Source organism: Montipora foliosa, chromosome 12, assembly GCF_036669935.1.
Source record: "Montipora foliosa isolate CH-2021 chromosome 12, ASM3666993v2, whole genome shotgun sequence".
NCBI lineage: Eukaryota > Metazoa > Cnidaria > Anthozoa > Scleractinia > Acroporidae > Montipora > Montipora foliosa.
The window spans coordinates 28943164-28962748 of NC_090880.1; the positions used below are offsets into that span (position 1 = coordinate 28943164).

Sequence of the window (19585 nt, forward strand, 5' to 3'; positions counted from 1 at the left end):
TGGAGACTAAATTTCTTTGTAATGCCGCTGTAGCTAGACACTTACTCGCAGGCTCGCTCACATGGGAGTCGTGATTGAAAACATGATGGCATATGTATTATTTTGTCGAAATGATATTTTCTCCGTTAATTTGGAAGATTGTCACATAATTGAAAACGAATCAATTAATTGATAATGTTTCAGAACAGCAACGGGCATCTCAAGCGGAAGCGAGTCGGCTTCTTACTGAGTCGTCGTAAGATGAGAAAATCCATTTTCGATACCTTCGCTCAGTTATGCGGGCACGTTTTATTTTGAGCTTGTTTTGATGCCTCAGATATGTGGATTATTATGTTTTCGCACCTCTGCCGATGCTTTCTTTCTTCGCCAGGCTTAAATTTTGTTTTTTTTTTCCTATTCGATCTTTACAGGAAAACTGGAATCGACTTAATCGTGGTAAGTGACATTATACATTTCTTGTATTTGTAAACGGACTATCCCTTGAATATCTTTGGTTGATTAATCACGTCAAATATTTTGTTTAGGTCTTTTCTCCTAATGATTAACTTTTCAAAGTTGTATTCAGTATCGTATGCGAAAACCAAGTTCATAAGCAGGTCCTATCTCGCATTATAGTCGCCTGGAAAAGTTTAAAAGCACTTTGGCTAACTAATTTTGGCAAAGACCTGATCCAGAAAAAAACTTCTGCTTCGTCATGATGTAAAATTTGCACACAACTGGGCCTTTTGAAATGAAAGTCGCGGGGTTTTGTTCGAGCAAACAGATTAGAATTTAAGTAATTTCAGAAACTGCGTCTGAAATTGAAATTTACGATTCTTAGGACTTTTGTTTTCATTCTGTGGGGGCGTAGTCAATTGCATCTATATTATCTCGCCTTTGCTTGTATTGTCAATTAGTTTTATCGTATTAGAAGTAATCCTCTTTGCTTGGTTGGTTAATTACCCTGACGAAATAATTTTTACTCTTTAGGAGGTTAAGAAATTCTAGCTAGAAAATTATTTGATTTAGCCCATAGTGCTTCTTTATTTAGCGTGCCTTTTTACTCAGAATTTTAGAAACTTTCCATTCACCTTTTTTCTGTCAAAATCCTCACAAGCAACAGAAATAAGTGCCCTGTCGTCTTAGTGTAAAATATTGCCAAAATTAAAATGTACTATCGATAAAGATCTAGTTGATGAAAATTAAAAATAGTTGTTGCAAGTTAAAAGTAGTTGTTATAAATTAAAAATAGTTGCTACTTACTAAAAATAGGTGCTGCACATTCAGTGCCCTCTTCATGTGATCCTAGTTACCAGGGGCCAGTTGCAGGAAGCTTCGTTAGCACTAACTTTTGGTTAAGAGATATTGATAAAACCTGTAGGTTTCCATGGTGTTTAACGCCAGTTAGTGCTAACCATGCTTTGAGCAACCCGGGCCAGGCTGTCATTCCTGTGTTTTTTTGTCTGTTTCTAGGGAAAAGTACAGCAGAGACCCTCCCGGGGGCTTGGGGGAAAAAGAGAACATGGCTAATTTGAACTGGGAACAGGGGAACAGAGACAAAAATATCTTAGGGAACAAGGGAACACAAAGGGATCAAAAAGCTGAGAAAAAGCTTGGGAACACATAAGTCTCTGTTACGAGCCTGAAGGCCCCTTAAGGCGGGCGCTTATCTCCGGTTTCCGTAGCATGAAGCGACTAGGAGCATTTATGCTCCCCCCTGGATGGGATGCTAGTCCATCACAGGGTTACCCCCAGAATTATGCCGGTACCCATTTATACACCTGGGTGGGTGGAGAGAAGCACCGTGAGAGTAAAGTGTCTTGCCCAAGAACACAACACAATGTCCCTGGCCATGCCCCGAACCCGGACAACTCGATCCGGAGTCGAGCACACTAACCATGAGGCCACCGCGCCTCCCACAACACATGCAAGGGGAACACATGCAAGTTTTTAAAAGGAATCACTGAGGGAACAAGGGGTTTCAATAAAATTCATTAAAATTTGAAGTTGCAACTGGTTAATTTGTGTAGAGTAACTGACTGTTGTCATTGTGAAAGTGAATTTTAAATTTGGGTTTGAAAGAATCTGTCTTTAATAAGTAATCTTTACTTTGATTTAGGGCAAACAAGTAGCTGAGGTCTTTGGGTGAAGTAGTCAATGTTTTTCGTCGGTGCAGTACCTATTGAAACCCATGATCTTTAATAATTTCCCCTTTAATTAGTCATCTTACTGTTGAATTTACTCAGGTTGACTTGGACAGATCGTTAGAGGAACAAGGACCATTTGACCTGATCATTCAGAAACTGACAGAGTATATGGCAGCTGCCATAAAGGGAAGCAAAGATGCCATGAAAACATTAAAAGGAGTGGAGGTTGTTGTTTGAGAAGCATGTGTTTGTGTGTGTGATGAATATGAGATTATACCTGACAATAAGAATAAATTACCATTAATTTTCCACTAATCTCACTTTCATTCATAGCCCAGGTAACTTAAAGCACACAAACTGTAAATGGTCTATTTGAAATGATAGAAACAGGCATTTTTTTAAAGTTCTCAATTATAACCCTTTCCTCCTAACGTTTGAGTTTAGGATTTCCCGTTTGAGGACTTAAATTAAAACACCATTTCACTCAAGAAAATTGTTGTGATTGATTCTCAAGGAGAGATTGAATTGTAGAAAGTTCCATCCCTGTTTGATTGCTCTTGGCTGTACTATTTTTTATTGAAAATAGTAAGACTGTATTTGACTATTTTTGTTTTGATTTTGGCAATCCTAGTTGTACATGTGTGGTTGCTATGGCAATGTATCTGGGATAATCTACATGTACACAAAATTGTTATTTTTCTTGAGTCTATCACTGTGTGAACTGTTGGGAGCTATTTTTCTAGGGTGCAACGTTTCTTGTGAAATTTATAAAAAATTTAAAAATAATATTTTTTCTTCAGATGTACATCAATGATCACCCAGAAGTCATTGTTATTGATCCAATGGAATCTGTGAGAAAATTGTTTGACAGAACAACAAGTTACCAGATTATGAAGGAATGTGAAATCTTGGAGGAAGGTTGGTTATACAAAAATACTCAAATAATTGTAATTTATAAAATAATATGGTAATATGATAATTATTTATACGGAGGAGGTGAGCCTTTGTACTTATGACTTGTGAAATTATCAGTGAGTTTTACAAAGTACGGTAATAAGTTTTCTGTAATATCAAAATATTATTACCAACTTGAAGATTAGTGCATTTTTTTTGTATGCAATGTGACCTTAGATAATCTTGCCAGCTGTCCCTCTCATGAAGTACTACTTACTATTGATTTTGGTTGTTATAAATTTATGAAGGGGTAGTTTCTATAGAAACTGTGGTGCTGCGTCGGTGGGGAAGTAGTATACAAAAATTTGGTTTATCAACAGAGTTGATAATGTAAATTGACCACCGTACAGAGATTCTAAAAGCTTTTAGAATCTCTGTACGGTGGTCAATTTACATTATCAACTCCTTTGATAAACCAAATTTTTGTCATAAATTTATGTTTGTTTGTTTTCTGTTTTAGGAGTAAGGGTGCTTATTCCAAATTTTGCGCAAATCGATGAGCTGGATTTCAAGCAAAACTTAAAGAAAATCGAAAATGCCGGGGTCTCATACCCTATGGGTAAGCTGCCTTAATTGAGTTTGTGTTTTGCATAGCTGTCAACTGTCTCTGTCAACAATAGAAACAAAGGCACTTCTCTCTAAACTTCAGATGGAATGTGCCTTGGCTGATTTGATTTTATCAACATCTTATTTTTCTGACTGCCAAATGAATACTCATTCACCCCTTAAGCGACCCTCATAGACCAAATCGGCTTAAACTCATTGTACAGAACTCTTTCACCCTTTCATTGAACTAGCCTCTTTTTTGCTCTAAATCATGGCATCTAAAAATTTTGAAACAGATGAAAAGTGGCAAAGTGATGATGTTACATTTGATTTCTTGTTATTGCTTAAAACAAAGGAACCTCAAATTATTTCACCCAAGAACGTTTAGCCCCAGACTTTTCCTGCTGATTTGACTGTCATTTTTGAGAAATATCTTCGAATCAGTAATCAGTAGCTCAGTCTCCAATTTGCACACCTGTGCAGGCAGCATGTTGTGGCATATCCATGGGTTTATTAGAATAATCACATTTTTCTGTCAATTACATTGAAACAGGTTCTTTTTTAGTACCCTTCAAACCAGTAATTTTGGGGTTTTTTTGTGGTCAGTTACAATATTCCTGCAGGTTGAAGCATAAAAGAATCTATGTGTACCTCATGGACTTCAGGGTGAAAGCTACATGAATGTAGTTACAAAGAGTGGCGCTGCAAAAATGTGCACATTAATAGGCATGTTGAACTGTGCCTCTAGGTTTATATCACTTGCTTTTAAGTTCTTGTTGAGATGTCACAATGTTTCCATCTTGAATCCTTTTTGACACCTTATGTATAATAATTTATATTGTTTGACTTTTTCAGTGTGTAAAACAGTCATTGGACACGGATCTGAGTCTTGCCACGAGGTAATTCCACAATTTCATGAAACAAACGTGTTACATGCTAAAGGTCTAAAAAAGTCTGTTTACGAGCCAAGTGCCCATCAGAGCCGGAGCTTATCCCGGTTTCTGTGGCATGAAGCGACTAGGAGTAATCTTTTTTTACTCCCCCCTGGATGGGATGCCAGTCCATCACAGGGTTACCCCCAGCATTTCGCGGGTACCCATTTATACACCTGGGTGGAGAGCAGCACTGTAGGAGTTTTCAGTGTCTTGCCCAAGAACACAACACAATTTCCCCGGCCATGACCCGAACCCAGACCGCTCGATCCGGAGTCGAGCACACTTACCATGACATATGCTAAAAGTATTGTGATCATATCATATCATATATCTTCATTTACCCTCGGATTTTAGTTTAGAGTGGCTTGGTGTAGCTAGTATCTCTGAGCATTTACCCTCACAACCATGATACATCACAGAAGACAAACCACAACCCCGGCAACTACAGTGTACATGCCCTACTCTTTGCCACGGGATTATGAACATTGAAGGGTTGTGAGACAGGGCCTACGGTTTATCATCCTTATCGGAGAAGACTAGAAAGTCTAACCATTTGCAGATGTCCTTAGTGAATTTACAAAGGCAGCACTTTCTCCTCAGTTACATGTATTTAAAGACCCTGGTGTTGGTCCCGCTGGAGTTGAACTCACGACCTCCCGTGTCACACCCCGGTGCTGAACCATCTGAGCCACTGGTGCTAAACAATGCACTGGTACTAAATGATGGGGGCTCTGGGCAAATTTGTCCCTACTGTCTTTACTTACATTGACTGCATGGTTTCAGATGGCAGTTATTTTTAACGAGGAAGGACTGAAGGATCTGATGCCTCCTTGTGTTGTTCAGCAGTTTGTGAATCATAATGCTGTGCTTTTTAAGGTGGGTTATAATAATTTGTGAGTGAGATTTGTGAAAACAAGAGATGAACTCTGGGCCAACAAATATCCAAGGACCCTTCAAAGTCTAGTTGTGATATCTAATCACTGACCTACTTGAAACTTTGTGGGTTAATGGATTGTATGAATCTGTGGGCTTAAATGACTATTGAAATACATTAATATTGCTTAACTGCATCTCCCATCTCAGGTATTTAATAATAGGTTAACAAATGAATGAACAACTCATTTCTGGCATTAACCAAAAGGTGCATGTTACGTTAAGTTGGGCTCTGCCTAAATCATATGTTCCCAACTTGAACCCTTTTTTATTTTCACAAGCAACCTTGGAATGAAAAAAAGGATCATTCTATCTTCTTAAGTTCGTGGTGAAAAGATTTTGACAAAAACAGCAGTTGACATTGTGAAAGGGAAGATCCAAGAGGAGAGTAATGCCAAAAGTGCATCTCTTAACTGGGATGAGGAATGAAACTTCTTAAGGAGGCTCGAAATAGTTTCTCCTTTTTTCAAACAAATAAACATATTCTGTCCTTAGATACAGTTAGGGCAATCATATCAAGACGAAATTTGGCCAGGGTATTAAGTACCTATTGTAGATTTCTCACATTATGTTTTCCTCCAAAATAATGTTACCATGGCAACGATATTAGACATTTCTTTGAGCCTTAAAATCAACATATGTGGTCCTTTTTGAAGAAACGGGACGGTGAAATTTTCCCATTCATCGTTACCAGATAATGTTAGAAATTCTCTCTAAAATATTTAAAATTCAACAAAATCTGTAGGTCAGTTTTTCAGAAAAATAAGTTTTTTTGAATTGTGTCTCTAATTATTTTTTTCACCTACAGAATTTTTTTAAATTTGAAAGACAAACGGTTTAAATTAATCTAAGCTAACATGCAAAAAATCAAAAAAATTCACCGTCCAGAAGCAGAGATATAAACGAGTAAAGTTGCAAAATCAGGAAAAATTAGGGGGTTACAAGATTAGCATTTACGCATGCGTCACCCGCTCATTCGAGTCCGCGCGCGAGTGGAGCTACAGGTCAACACAAACGGATTTAAGTAACTATTACACCGTTTAAGTAGAATTTTCGTAGTTTTCGTGAATAGGAAATGTCTATTTATATGCCATGTTTATAGGAATTGGAGAAAGGTAAGCGAAATTAGCGGTATTTGTTTATTCCTGGTGACCCATTTAAATCATAAGCTGACGCAAGCAGCTAACGAATTGCGTGTGTGGCTTACGCGCGCGCGCTTAGCTGAAAACCCTTTCGAGCCTCCTTAAGATCTGTAAAGCAGTACTTTTTTAGATTTATTTACCTCTCTACAGTTCCATAACCAGCCCAAAATTAATCTTCCTTAATTCTGTCTGATATTTCTCCTTAAATACACCAAAATGTTGTTTAACTTCATCTGATGTTTCCCCACAGTGAAAGCAAAAATATTGTTTGACTGTTTTAATCATATTCTTCTAAAACAAAACCACAATATTGTTTGTAACTCTCTGTCAGATTTTTCCACGACAAGTACAAAATATTGCTCATAATAACTCTTTTTTATTTTTCTCCTCAACGTGACAAAAATCTTACTTAAAGTCTTCAACAGCAAAAGAAAAATAAGAATGTTTGCATGTGTAACCTTGTGTGTTTCTGCAGTGATCCCAAAATATTGTTGAACTCTGTGCATTATTTCTCCATAGGTAGACCAAACTGTTGTGGAATTCTACCTGATATTTCTCGGCATTGTTCCAAAAAAAATTATTTAACAGACTAGTATTTCTGATGATGTTCTCCTTGATATTGACTTTTGTCACTACCTCGATCACCCTGAGAGGTCCTCTTATTATTATTGATTCTATGTCATGTTTAGTAAATAAATTGAATTGAATTAATTAATAAGCCAATGTTTTCTGCAGGTCTTTGTGGCAGGCAATAACCACTACATTGTGGAAAGGCCATCCATCAAGAATTTCTATATCACTGATGGTAAGTACTGGTCAGCAGGATTTTAAAACCTTTTATGACAAAATTCATCAGATATTCCAGTTGCTGATGGAGTGGTCCACTAATAACTGCCATGTAACAATGCTGTGATGTTTTTTCTGTCAATAGCAAAAGATAGGAAGACAATATTCTTCTCATCGCATGATGTTTCCAAACCAGATTCAGGGTCTTATCTTAGTAAGGTGAGTCAACTTTTGAATTTACTTTTTTATTTATTGTTTGCATGGACTCTGAAGTGCAAGGTGATTACAATAGTTTTTGGTGCTCCACTTGGTATTATCAAGTTCTGCCAGCTAGGCCATATCACTGGAAAATTCCCTCTAAAATTGTGAACAAGAGATCTGAGAAAAGGCCTTCTGTTTATCATCCTTAACCATGAGCCATTTGCAGATATAATTACAAAGGCTGCACATTGTTTTCAGTTGTTTAAGTCCCTGTCAGTGCTGGGATTGACTGGAGTTGAATTCAGGGTCTCCCACGTGGTAGTCTAATATTGTGAGGCCTTTCTAATTGCGCCAATTCGTTGGTAGTTAACCTTCAGTTCACCAGTGTGTGTGAAATAAAGTGACTGTACTTACTGGGTCTCTTGATAACATCTTTTATTTCAAATCTCAATCAGCATTTGTTTGTTAATTATTGCTGTAAATGATATTATTCTTGTAGCTGTGCACTGACCATACCAAAGTCCCAAATAGTGTTTTGTTACTGGTTGACGTTGGCTTCTCTTGGTACATGTATGAGCATGCTAGGTGTCAAGATTGTTGTGAGCTTCATTGACAGCTTTAAGAAATTAGATTGGCATCTAGGGTGCTCCTTCTGTTATGGTTAGATTCTTAGATCTTCATATAGAAGGATGATAAACCTTAAGTCCTATTTTTTACAACACTTGGTCTTAATTATTATGACCAGATTTAGCCAAGCCTAAGCACGGAGCCCCCGTTTCACTTATTCTTACAATAAGTTAACCTGGCTTGAGCCTGCGATTCAATCGAAAACCAGTACCTGGTCAGCGGTCAACTTAAAAAAAGCAGACCTCGATGAGCTTTAAACTTGAGCCCGCGAAGTGGTCTCGTGATACTGGTCAGCGGATACCTTGATGTGACAGGTGTCAATTTATCATAACATGGATGTCCAATATCGGAGATCTTCCCGCCAAAAACCGCTGGTTACACCACAGAGTTTCACATTGGCATACCAAAGCACAGATGGATTACCATTTTATCTTACCAGTGGTGCTCCGCGCGCCCGGCTTTGGCTCACGGAACTCCGCTATAAATTGTGCAAGATCTTACATAACACACACATTGACACTCAGTTTGCTTAGTTTGTTAGAAAGCGTCAACCAGTAACAAAACAGTTATAAGTATTCGTACGAAACCGCTCACCAATTGGAGGAGGGAGCTACTGGTCAGCAATATACGTGTGGTTAAATTATTTTATTAAAAAAGGGCGTCGAAGAGGAATGTCAAGTAAACTGGTTGGCGTCAAGAGGTGTGATATTCACAAGTAGTAGTTTCTTACATAATAGACTCTAACTAATCCAACAGGAAATACACCTACAGTATCTACGGCATGTAATCAACAACTGGAAGAAACGCATGTGGTGTAGTCATGGCCTACATTCTGGAAAGGGCATATATGATTTGTTAAACATTTTGTTGACTGCGCAACGAGCAATTTGGTTACAAAGACCTGTGGAAAAACACTGTTTTTGTATTAAAACAATTTGCATATGATTGACAGTAAAAAAGCAACCTTAATAATAAAAAGAAAGTTTTGGTTTTATTAATAGTTGGATGACGATGATAACGATGACAGTGTCACTACTCCTGATGAAAACCTTGTTTTGAAACTTGTGCGAAAGCTACAACCAAAGTTGGTAAGGTCCTACACCTCTTTTAATTAGCTTTCTCTGCTGTCTCATTCAAAAACAACAGCTGTAAAGAAGATGAGAAACTTATCCTAGCTACTAACGTTCATGAAACCTTAAATTTCATGTTGTTGTTTTGTAGGGAGAATGGAAAAGGGATGACTTTATGTGCAAAGATCTGCACTTGCTTTTTCGTTTTTTTAATGTGCAGTTTTGGGGCATTTTCGATGCTGTTGCTTTTTTCATTGTTTTTAAGCATTTATTATTTCTGTTTCATTTCTAGAACTTAACTATGTTTGGTATTGACATCATTGTGGAAAAAGGAACGGGACACCATGTTGTTATCGATATAAATTATTTTCCTGGTAAGTAGTTGGACGTCTGCTTTGTTTAATATTTTCTTAGTTTCTAGGGAATTGGAGGAGGGAGGCAGTTGCGTTGCTTAACGATGTCGTTTGAGGGTTTTTCCCATTAAACATTCTTTCAAAGAAGCTGTGTTGTTGGTATAAACCAGAGATAGGTTGGTTGAGAACCGGGCTGCCATGCGTGAGGTCGTGAGTTCGACTCCGGCCGGACCAACAATCAGGGTCTTAAAAAACTGAGGAGTGCTTGGCAAACCCTTATATCTCGACTGCGCGCCATTTTCAACGGAAGAGCGCTTGCTTGCGGGCTACAAATGGTTAGACTTTCAAGTCTTCTCGGATAAGAACCATAAACCGTAGGCCCTGCCCATCTCACAACCCTTCAATGTTCATAAAATCTGTGGGACGTTAAAGATCCCACACACTAGTCGAAAAGAGTAGGGCATGTAGTTCCCGGTGTTGTGGTCTGACCTTTCCTTCAGTAATGTTGTCGGCTTGGCCTAATCTTCCGAATGGACTACTGATCGATGAGACCACATAACAGCAAAACAGACAGTATAGTCAAATTCATGGAGTCCAAGGGCTGAAACTGTTCTGTCCACCTAGTATTGATACTGAATCTGTAAATAAATAAATATATATAAAATGTCGAAGCTGTTTAAAATAAACTGGTAAACTAAGGCCAAGTCAAAAATGTCATTGGCTGAGTTAATTGACAAGCAGGTCTTTTTAATTAAGGTGGCTGTCTTAATTTCCAAAAGATTGATATAATTATCTGACTTTGCTTTCCTTTGCTAGGTTATGAAGGAGCGCCATCATTTCCAGTTGATTTTGCAAAATACGTGCACGATTTACTCAACAATCCACACAAAAAGGAAAGGACATCAGTAACCCCTATCTTAATTAGTTGACAATATTCACTCTCAAGGACTCATGTCTTGTGTATTGTAGATACATTGATGTGTACATTAAGTAATGGTCCGGCTAAGAAGCAGGCAGAAAAACAATAGCCCGCGGCAATAGCGACGGTTAGTTAAAATGTGCCAACATTTTTAATCAAATTAAGTTCGGCTGTTCCCATTGGTGTAAGCAGCTAAAAGCGCGAAATTTGAATTTCAATGAAAAATGTAATCGACTTGCCGTCTAAAAAATTAGATTCTGTTTCGTAGAACAAATCATTATGCCTTCAAAAACTATGTTTGTAAATATCGTCAAGATTCTATGCGCCATTTGCCGATTGGCGAATGGCGCATAGAACAATGCCCAAATTTGGCCGAGAGACAGAGATCAACGGCATGGGGAAGAAGAAATCCAAAAAAGGCTTTTTTTTCTTTTTTTTCTCATCTTTTTTCGACATTTTCCGATATTAGCCAATCAGATGCCTCGATTGGAGCAGCAGCTTCTAAGTACTTTTGCCGCTGGGCTGCCTGCTTCTTAGCCGGACCATTACTTAAACACTGGATACCACTTTCCTAGGTAAATTATGCTAATTATTTTAAAATATTCAACGTCACAGCGAGGCTTTCATAAATTGGAATAATGGCCATTCGTTATGCATTACCGAAAATAAAGTCTCGATACGAGAAACAACCGTTGCTATTACCTCAAACTGTAAGTTCTTTTTAACATCTATATGTAAATAAAACCACAAAAATGCACGGAACCCGACTTTGATCATTTTCGAAGAACAGCCTTTCTCGACAAAACAAAAAACAATTTCTTTCTTGAAAATAAGTTTATTTTGACTATCTCATATCTTATTTTCATCAATTTTAACAAGGTATTCTGCCAATCAAATAGTCTGAATCTGGTCACTAACATGATAAATTTTAAAATTGGGCTTGCCAAAACTGAATTAAATTTTCTTCAAATGGTTATGGAGGGATGCAAATTGAGGGGACTCTAAGTCTGTAAGTCTCGTCCACTTTGAAATATCTTATAAGTTTCAGGAGAAACAGCGCTGCAAAAAACGCTTATGCAAAATTTTGGAGGGCAAAAACAGAGAGTATTATGGTATTTTTGAAAGTGGCTTATTCACGTGACTGGACTGGAACGGCATGAAAAAGAGGCTGAGTCGGGATCTTTTGTTATCCGTAAGTGAATCTCTCCAATATAATCGTGAAAACACGAACAAAATCTATTCTGTAACTGGTGAAGAAAAGGTTCCTTAAAAACACGTTCATATCCAGCATAGAATAATTCATATGAACAGCAGGTAATTGTTTCTAATTGATAGGCCTCTGTCCATTCACCTTATCAAATAAACTGTTCACCTCATCAACTAAAGTTAGATATTTTAATTTTTCAAAAACTTGAAAATTGGATCGCGTTAATTCCATCCGAGGATTTAAAATAACACTTTGACTAAACTTGTAGCTCATTCATTTGAGAAACAAAGTTGCAACATTTTACTCAGTTGACCATGAGCAAAGGATTAAACAGAAAGAGTCGATCACGTTGTGGGCCAAAGCATTGTAAAATTTTTATTAATCGTTGTGCTATAAGTAGTTAAACCTGGATATGGAAATATTTCGAGTATGTTAAGATTGAAGTTTTGATAACGAATAGAGATTTAAAAATTAAAGATCCATTGTGACATGAAATCATTGCCTTGATTTGAGTTTGCCTTACAACAGCGTTAGTTTCATTCCTCGCCAGAACATGGCTTCCCCTTGGAAACTTAGGGGCATTGAGCAAAAGGACGGGGAAGTTTTTCGCTTTGAGCATGCGCACTTAAAAGTTAACTGTCCATACCTAATGCGCGTGCGTAGCCTTGGCTGTAACTAAAGGTACTGTCAGAGGAATAGCCTACAACACTTCATGACCAAGCTGCTATGATCTATGTTATGTTGACCCCGTTCTTTATTGCTTGTAAGTAATTGCAGGCTAAATTGTAACTCTTTGCAGAATTTAAATGTCTGGCGCGGATTCCAACCCCCTGCTAGCAGTTTTGCTTGCTCGATTTTGGCGTTCTCGAGAAAGACTCCGCACGAATGGAGTAAGTTCTTTATTGACTATGCGCTGCACTGAAACATGATGTTTCCAGGATACACTCTCGAACCCAAGCCTAATATGCCAGATCTCGCCCCAATCTTCGTTTTTCACGGCACAGAGGGCTCAATAATTATTATAACCATCGGTTTTGTCACTAAACGGATGCTCGCACTGGAAAAACCGGTTTGACGAGAGAAAACAAGATTGATTAGTCCAGAAGCTCGGGCCGCGGCGGCTTCAAAGAGTTGACGCGAGTCAGGCAGAGCCTCCTTTTCTCCTCCTCAGTAAAGAAAAAGACAAAAGGAGGCTCTGCTTGCAGGGTGGGATTCAAAGCAATCTTCACAATTGAAAGGTTAATTAAGGTGTCTCTTCATCCACTCCCATTGTATACTGTTAAGTTCACAAAGAATTTTGTCCTCGCCTGCATATTACTTTCCAGGAATTAAAAATGAAGGTCATTTATTTCGTTTTCGAGATAAAAGCATTTAGACAAGACAAAGCGTATTTAAGTTGTCCCTTATGTTGCCATGGTAACATTTTACTATGACGTCTCAATAATGAGTGCATCTTGTTAAACAAAAATTGGCGTTTCATGTCAGTAGCACCATAACATTGCCGCTATTTCCGCTATGCGCGAAAAATTGTTGGAAAGCCAATCCTTGTAGAAAGACAATGAAAAACTGAAACTGAAACTGGATTGAGCCACCTAACTAAAGACTATTATCATATGACCCGTACTGTCCTGCGCGCGCTTTTGTTGTAAAAGTCCCCGTATCATGGCCGTACGCATTTTCTCCAGCGAGGCCGTAATAGTTCACTATCCATTGGATAGCGCAATGACTTATCCACTGGATAGGGGTTTATCCGGCGGATAGCGCTGTCCGTCGTTTGAAAAACTGGGACCTAATTCAGTACTTACAACCAAACGGGAAATAGAGACAACATATTTGATAAGTTGTCTGTGGAAATTCGTTGCTTTTTTTATGAAAACTGCAACACTTTAATATTGACCTACTCAGGTATGGTCGGTCTGGAAAATACTTGGCTTTCACCCGCGAACCTACATTCGGTCCGTACAGCATGGCCCCGAGCTAAATATTTTCCCTCCGGCCGCGCCCACGCAGTCAATAAGTTCATATTTTGAGCAACAAAGCGCAATCCAAAGAATACATATGGATAGTGGTTTTGCCATTATTTGAACTGACCCACGTTGCCGCTTAGCCACGGTTTGCGCGTAACAAAGTAGCCGCTTATCCACGTAGTCGCAATTTTGTGAAGTGTGTTTCACTGACCAGGTATTCCGGCTACAGTTAAGGGCTATATAAGGAGCTTGAAGAATTCGATGTAAGCAAAACAAACAAACTTGTAAGTTTAGGTCTTGATTGGATATCGAGTTATTGTAGCTTAACTAGCTTCAAAGGTATCCTTTGTTCAGAAGAAAACTACATTGAAGTTCGCAACAATGTGTATCCTCCGTAGCCAAAATGGAAAACATTTGCCTACAATTACGTTTCACTGTGTGTATCCTATGAAATCAGACAGGCATGGAAAAAGGAACGGAGATGACCTTTATTTAAGTGTCTAGTCTTCTAGCGAGCACTAATTGAGGACACTGTAAAAGCTGAAATCAACAAATTAACGGAATTCAAGTAAAATGTTGGGTTTGGAGGAGAGGGGAAAACCAGAGTACCAGCAGGAACACCTCTCGGTGCAAAGTAGAAACTCAACCCACATATGACGCCGAGTCTGGGAATAGAACCCGGGCCACATTGGTGGGAGACGAGTGCTTTCACCCCTCTGCTCTCATCACTACGTCATTCCTGCACCCATGATCAGCTAAGATATGACAATAATCTAGTTTTATCGTATATTGAATAGTTCTTGTTTTCTTTACTGTGCGGTATCCATAAGTTTCTGCGCGGTTTTGCTTCTCTCGAACAGCAGTGTGTTGATTTGTATCCCCGGCAACGAGCTTTCATGCGGACAAAAGTATTAAAATGTCACGCAAGTTGTGGTGTAGTGTGGTTTAATGTACATTAAATATTAGCAGTTTTGACAAAAGACAAATTCCTCGTCATCCGTGGCTGACCTCAACCCTTAGTATTTATTCACCCCTCCAGAAGAACAAACATAATTACATATCATGGCGGAAGCTCAAGTGAATTCTTCATTTGGTGGATACGATGACGAGTTTGTAGAGGTTGTGGAAGATGATTTGCTTTGTCCAATATGTCATCTGCCACTAAAGAGGCCTGTTCAAACGGAGTCGTGCGGTCATCGATTCTGTAGGCAGTGCATTGACAGACACTTTAAAAGGTAATTAGTGCTTTGGAATTCTAAGCGATGTTGGCCGTGCTACAAAGTTTACCAATGAAAAGAAATATCAAAAAGCAAACAGAAAAACTAACAAAACCGCACACTGAGACTAGGGTCGAGTGCAAAAATTCTGACTTGACTATTTAATTAATGATATTTTGCGAATCTTTGTTCAGTTTTCCTTCACATCATTTAAACCAAGCAAAATCGATCTTACAACTGATTCCAGTCTCTCGATTTATTTCCCTTCTTGTTCTGCCGTAATTGACCAAATCGAATTTGGAAATTTTGGATAGGAAGTCTTTTAAGCAAGGCAAGAGCACAAGTTGTGGTACACGCCGTTCCCAGCATGCAATGCAAGAAAATTCACTACCGGGATTTCTGCAACAAAGTCACAGAGAAGCAACTTAATGGAAGAGTAGCAAACATGAACAAAACGAATTTTTTCGAAACAAAATGTCATTCTTTCTTGTATTACCTTTTGTCGCAGCGTATCTAAGCGTTTTCAAGCAAGCAACCTTGGACAATACTCCTGTCGGTGTACTTTGGATCAAACTGGCTTGACATGATCGGCCTTATTACAAATTGAAACACTAAATATTTTGAGCAAGAGCCGATATAACGTAGATTTGATTTAGCAATGTGCTATATTTCGGTTGGCCAAACCAGCCTTAGCTTCTTCAGGTACAATGAGAGTTTGCATTGGGTTGCTTCTATGTACATATATCCCACAGCATTTTTCGGTCTCCCAAAGTTTCACTCGTGTTTCTATAACTCGATAGAAACACGGTACATGTTTTCTATTTCTTAAATATTATTCAACACAATGTGGCAATGTCCAAATATGGTTATAGCGCGCTGAATGTTCGTCGTGCGTACTCAACAGATATCCTGCGATATACGGAATTTTGTGTGTCGCGGAGACAAATGGTAGTTTTCCCAGCTTTTTTTCCCAATAAACGTAGAAAATTGTGCTTTGTCATCAATGTGTTGAATAATAAAAACAATTATCCTGCTCAATCTTGCGGACTATCGCCTGATTTTAGCCAACTCGGCCTACGGCCTCGTCGGCTAAGTATCAGGCGATATTCCACGCGATTTCGCAGGATAATTGTTAAATATATGTAAATAGAAGCAATCCAATGTAAACTCTCATTGTACCTGAAGAAGGCTGGTTTGGCCAGCTGAAATATAATACATTACTAAATCAAATCTACGTTGTATCGGCTCTTGCTCAAAACATTATCTAAGGCACGTATACGAAAAACCTAATTAATCGAATAATTGTTCAAAACGTTTACTTATTGCTCAGGGTTTTCGATAGCTTTTCTACGGTGATTGGTAAGGGACATGGCATTTCGTCATCAGTTTTCCTGCTTCAAATTTTCAAACTCCAAATTGTGAGTTTACAAACCAGTCAGTGTGAAATAGAGACTAAGGTCATTTAACAATTTTACCACAATTGCTTGTAATCTTGCAATCTGATTGGCTGATTTGCCGTTGTCGATATAAGAGTCTAGACAACGCTGCTCGCGTCATGCTTGCGTCAATTTGTCACGCAATGTAATAGCCAATCAGGAACGCTCATTTTGGGAAATAAACCAATCATATTGCGAGAAAGTTTTAGACAACGCTTACTCTTTCTTTGAGTTATGATTTTGGTCATGCTCCGAAATAAACACTTTTTATGGCGTCGAATATTGTGGTAAAAAACAAATCGAAAGTGGTTCAGCGTTGTCTGTACTCTTATCGACAACGATATTCGTCTCCACACATCAGCCGAGTTGATGTTAAGTGATTATGGCTGAGTTTAAGTTTCCCTTGGCTTTTGCCAGTAAAAGGAAAAAGCTGGATGGATTTGCTGGTTTGCCGAAGTTTCGGTGGGAAGACCTCGTCGGCCAAGAAGTGATAGGACACCTTTGAAGCGGTGTTTTTGACTAAGTTTCAAACTGAAGAAGAGCCCGCAGAAATTGTAATTGTAAACAAACTGTTAAGTAAAGCCCAGGATTTTACAGCAACGTTAACCAAGGAAGCCAAGATTTTAAATTTCGACTTAGTGAAACACAAAATTTCGACTTTCTAAACTCAAAATTTCGAGTTTGAAACTTTGAAGCAATAAAACTGATCACCAAATGCCATTTCCCTTACGGGCCACCGTACTTTTCAAAGTACCGGGTTTGATAATGAAAGTACCGGACATGGCTATTTTCCTTTGTAAGGCCGATTACAAGCGCAATGGGAAACCCTCGGAAATGCTGTTTGCATTCTTGAGATTGGAGGGGGAAAAGGAAAATTAAACTTTTTGCGTAAATATAAAATGCCATCACAGCGGTTATTCAGTTTTGTAAACAAAATAAGGCGATGTGACTTCTTGTTAGTTTAAAGGACTTATTGCGCGATCGTCAAGTGTTTCTTTAGTCCATGGCTTCCTCAGATACCCAAGCCCGAAAAGAAAAAAAATGGAATAAAAGAAGTCAACGAATCTCAAAACGAAAACCCTGATGGTTATTGCCGCTATTATGGCACAATGACGTACATCCTGGAACATGCACTTCTCCCATAAAAATATCAGTAGATTTAGATCTCAATCGGCGTCACATATCTACGCTATTTCACCCTTTCCCAGGTTAAAATCAGCCAAAGATGTGCATTTTCCTTAATCGCAAAATTTTATTGGTCATATACATGTACGAGTAAGTCGAGAGAATTAGAAAATTAAGTCATGGGCACTTTGGACTAATGCGCCGATCAAATCGAAACTTCAACATCCCACCCCCGGGCATTTGACTACCTTATGCGCCCGGGGAGTGGGGAATTTGACCTTGCCTGCGTGGGTTGGGTGGTTTTGTTTTCGGGCGCCGAAGTCGCTAACAGCTATAAAACGCGTGTTTGGACGAGATGGAAGAGTTTGAAGGAAGCGATATAGCACTTGTGAGCGATTGGCTTACAAGAAAGATCTTCAAAAGTTGTCTTCAAAGGAATTTTGGCTGCGTAATTCGTCTTTGTCAAACTATAGAGTGAATACAATATGGTACTTTTTCACACCCTCCATTTCATTGTTAAAGCTCTGAAAACTGTACGTTTCTGTTAGAGGTAATCAACCGACACTGAACAATTTAAAATACATGCAGTCGTAAACTCTCTAGGCTCTGTTGTACACAGTTCCCTTGTTAAACAACCTTTGCCGTGTTTCGGAGTTAGAGCTGCTTATACTTGCTTATTGACATTGTCCGACTTATTCAATTTTCAAGTTGTGTTTTTGTAGTAGCTCAAGTCTGGCAAGAACGGCATCATCATATAAAGGGTCACGAAACATGTGTTAGCATGTTTATACGCAAGCTTTTTAAGACGACAGGAGCCGACGACGATTGTTCTTTAGTAGGGTATAATTAGACAAATCCGACGATAGGGTAGGGCATTTGAACACCATTTTGGCTCGAGGGGGCGGGAATTTGAACGATCCAATCTTCAAAAGTTCAAATGCCCGGGCTTTGCCCGGGGGGGAGGGGGGATGTTTAAGTTTCGAGTTGATCGGCGTATTTATATCAAGTTGAGGTCTACCTGTAGAATTGAGCCAGTTTTTAAATTCTTTAATAAACAGTCAAGAGACGAACAGGCAACCTTTAACTTGTCCTATGGATCAAACTCTTAGCCGACAGCAGGTAAGTGTTCCCTGGTTGTGAAAATTTGGGTTTATCAAACGAATTAATAATTTGTTTACTGTTCCCTGCATGGTTGTACCAGGCATGATATTTGGTCATGCGATTGTTTTGTTTTAATTCAAAATGTGAGAGGAAGTGAGTTGAAAATGGCCACTAAAACTCACCACAATCCCGATTTCCCTACCTCTCTATCCCTTTTGCAAGCTGAGCATGCGAAAACCTCTCCCTTTCAAATATCGCTTGATGTTCAGTGTTTTTCAGGTTCTAGATTAAGCGTTTCTTGATGCAATGTTGAATTTCGCTTGTGCCTTTCCCCCTTCATCTTTTGAACTTAGGTTGCATTATATAATTACTTCTGATCTAAAAGTATATAGTTTCTCTCCTGCGGCGTAATAGACGTCTTACGCAGGTGGTCTTCAATTTTTCTCTTATTTAGTAAGCTCTTTTTCCTATCCAAGAGCAAAAGAAAGTACCGCTATTTTAAATTGTTTTCTCGTTTTAGGACATATTTTTAGATCGAGCAACGGAGAGAAAGATTCTTTCACTCATTATCAAATGTCCAAGTGAAGGTTGTCAATGGACTGGCGAACTGAGGGCAAAAAATGCAAGTCTTAACTCCTTAATTTAGTAAACATTAATTTAAAATAGAGAAACAAAAACAGTCCCGTATTACGGTAAACTGGAGGTCTTGTAAAGACAAAAAGCTGTCTTCTATCTCAGACGTTGTGCCCTGCTAACATTTCTCTTGTTCTCTAATAATCTACTATGGTTATTGTTAAATGGCAAGCTACAACGATTCTACGAGGATCAGTTCCTCAAAGAAATAAGATACGCGTGAGAAAGAAGCTGGCCTCTATTCGATTTCTGATAATCCTAACCTGACCTTAATTTTTCTATAGGTTTAATTTAGGCTCCAAAAAAA

The 19585-nt window shown here is 38.6% G+C and overlaps 2 protein-coding genes across 3 annotated transcripts in view; both read left to right on the plus strand.

Annotated features, from left to right (window-relative positions):
• Positions 1–56: 56 nt before the first annotated feature.
• Positions 57–12294, plus strand: LOC137979447 (inositol-tetrakisphosphate 1-kinase-like). Of its 2 annotated transcripts, XR_011118335.1 has the most exons (13): positions 57–281; positions 411–435; positions 2226–2351; positions 2927–3044; positions 3541–3639; positions 4482–4525; positions 5345–5437; positions 7372–7441; positions 7568–7641; positions 9252–9338; positions 9613–9694; positions 10490–10659; positions 11142–12294. XR_011118335.1 is itself a non-coding variant. In XM_068826703.1 (12 exons), exons 1-12 carry the CDS (start codon positions 175–177, stop codon positions 10600–10602), a joined length of 1038 nt encoding a protein of 345 aa, XP_068682804.1. In that variant the 5' UTR covers positions 57–174; the 3' UTR covers positions 10603–12294. The 2 variants fall into 2 exon arrangements, 1 of the variants encoding a protein (XP_068682804.1); XM_068826703.1 differs by having other exon boundaries at positions 10490–12294.
• A 2501-nt stretch (positions 12295–14795) lies between these two features.
• Positions 14796–19585, plus strand: part of LOC137979355 (TNF receptor-associated factor 4-like) — a 14395-nt gene continuing 9605 nt past the window's right edge. Inside the window, exons 1-3 of the mRNA XM_068826593.1 lie at positions 14796–15001; positions 18603–18663; positions 19166–19267. Coding sequence (XP_068682694.1) covers positions 14829–15001; positions 18603–18663; positions 19166–19267 — 336 coding nt within the window. The 5' untranslated portion in view covers positions 14796–14828. The remainder of the gene's footprint in view (positions 15002–18602; positions 18664–19165; positions 19268–19585) is intronic.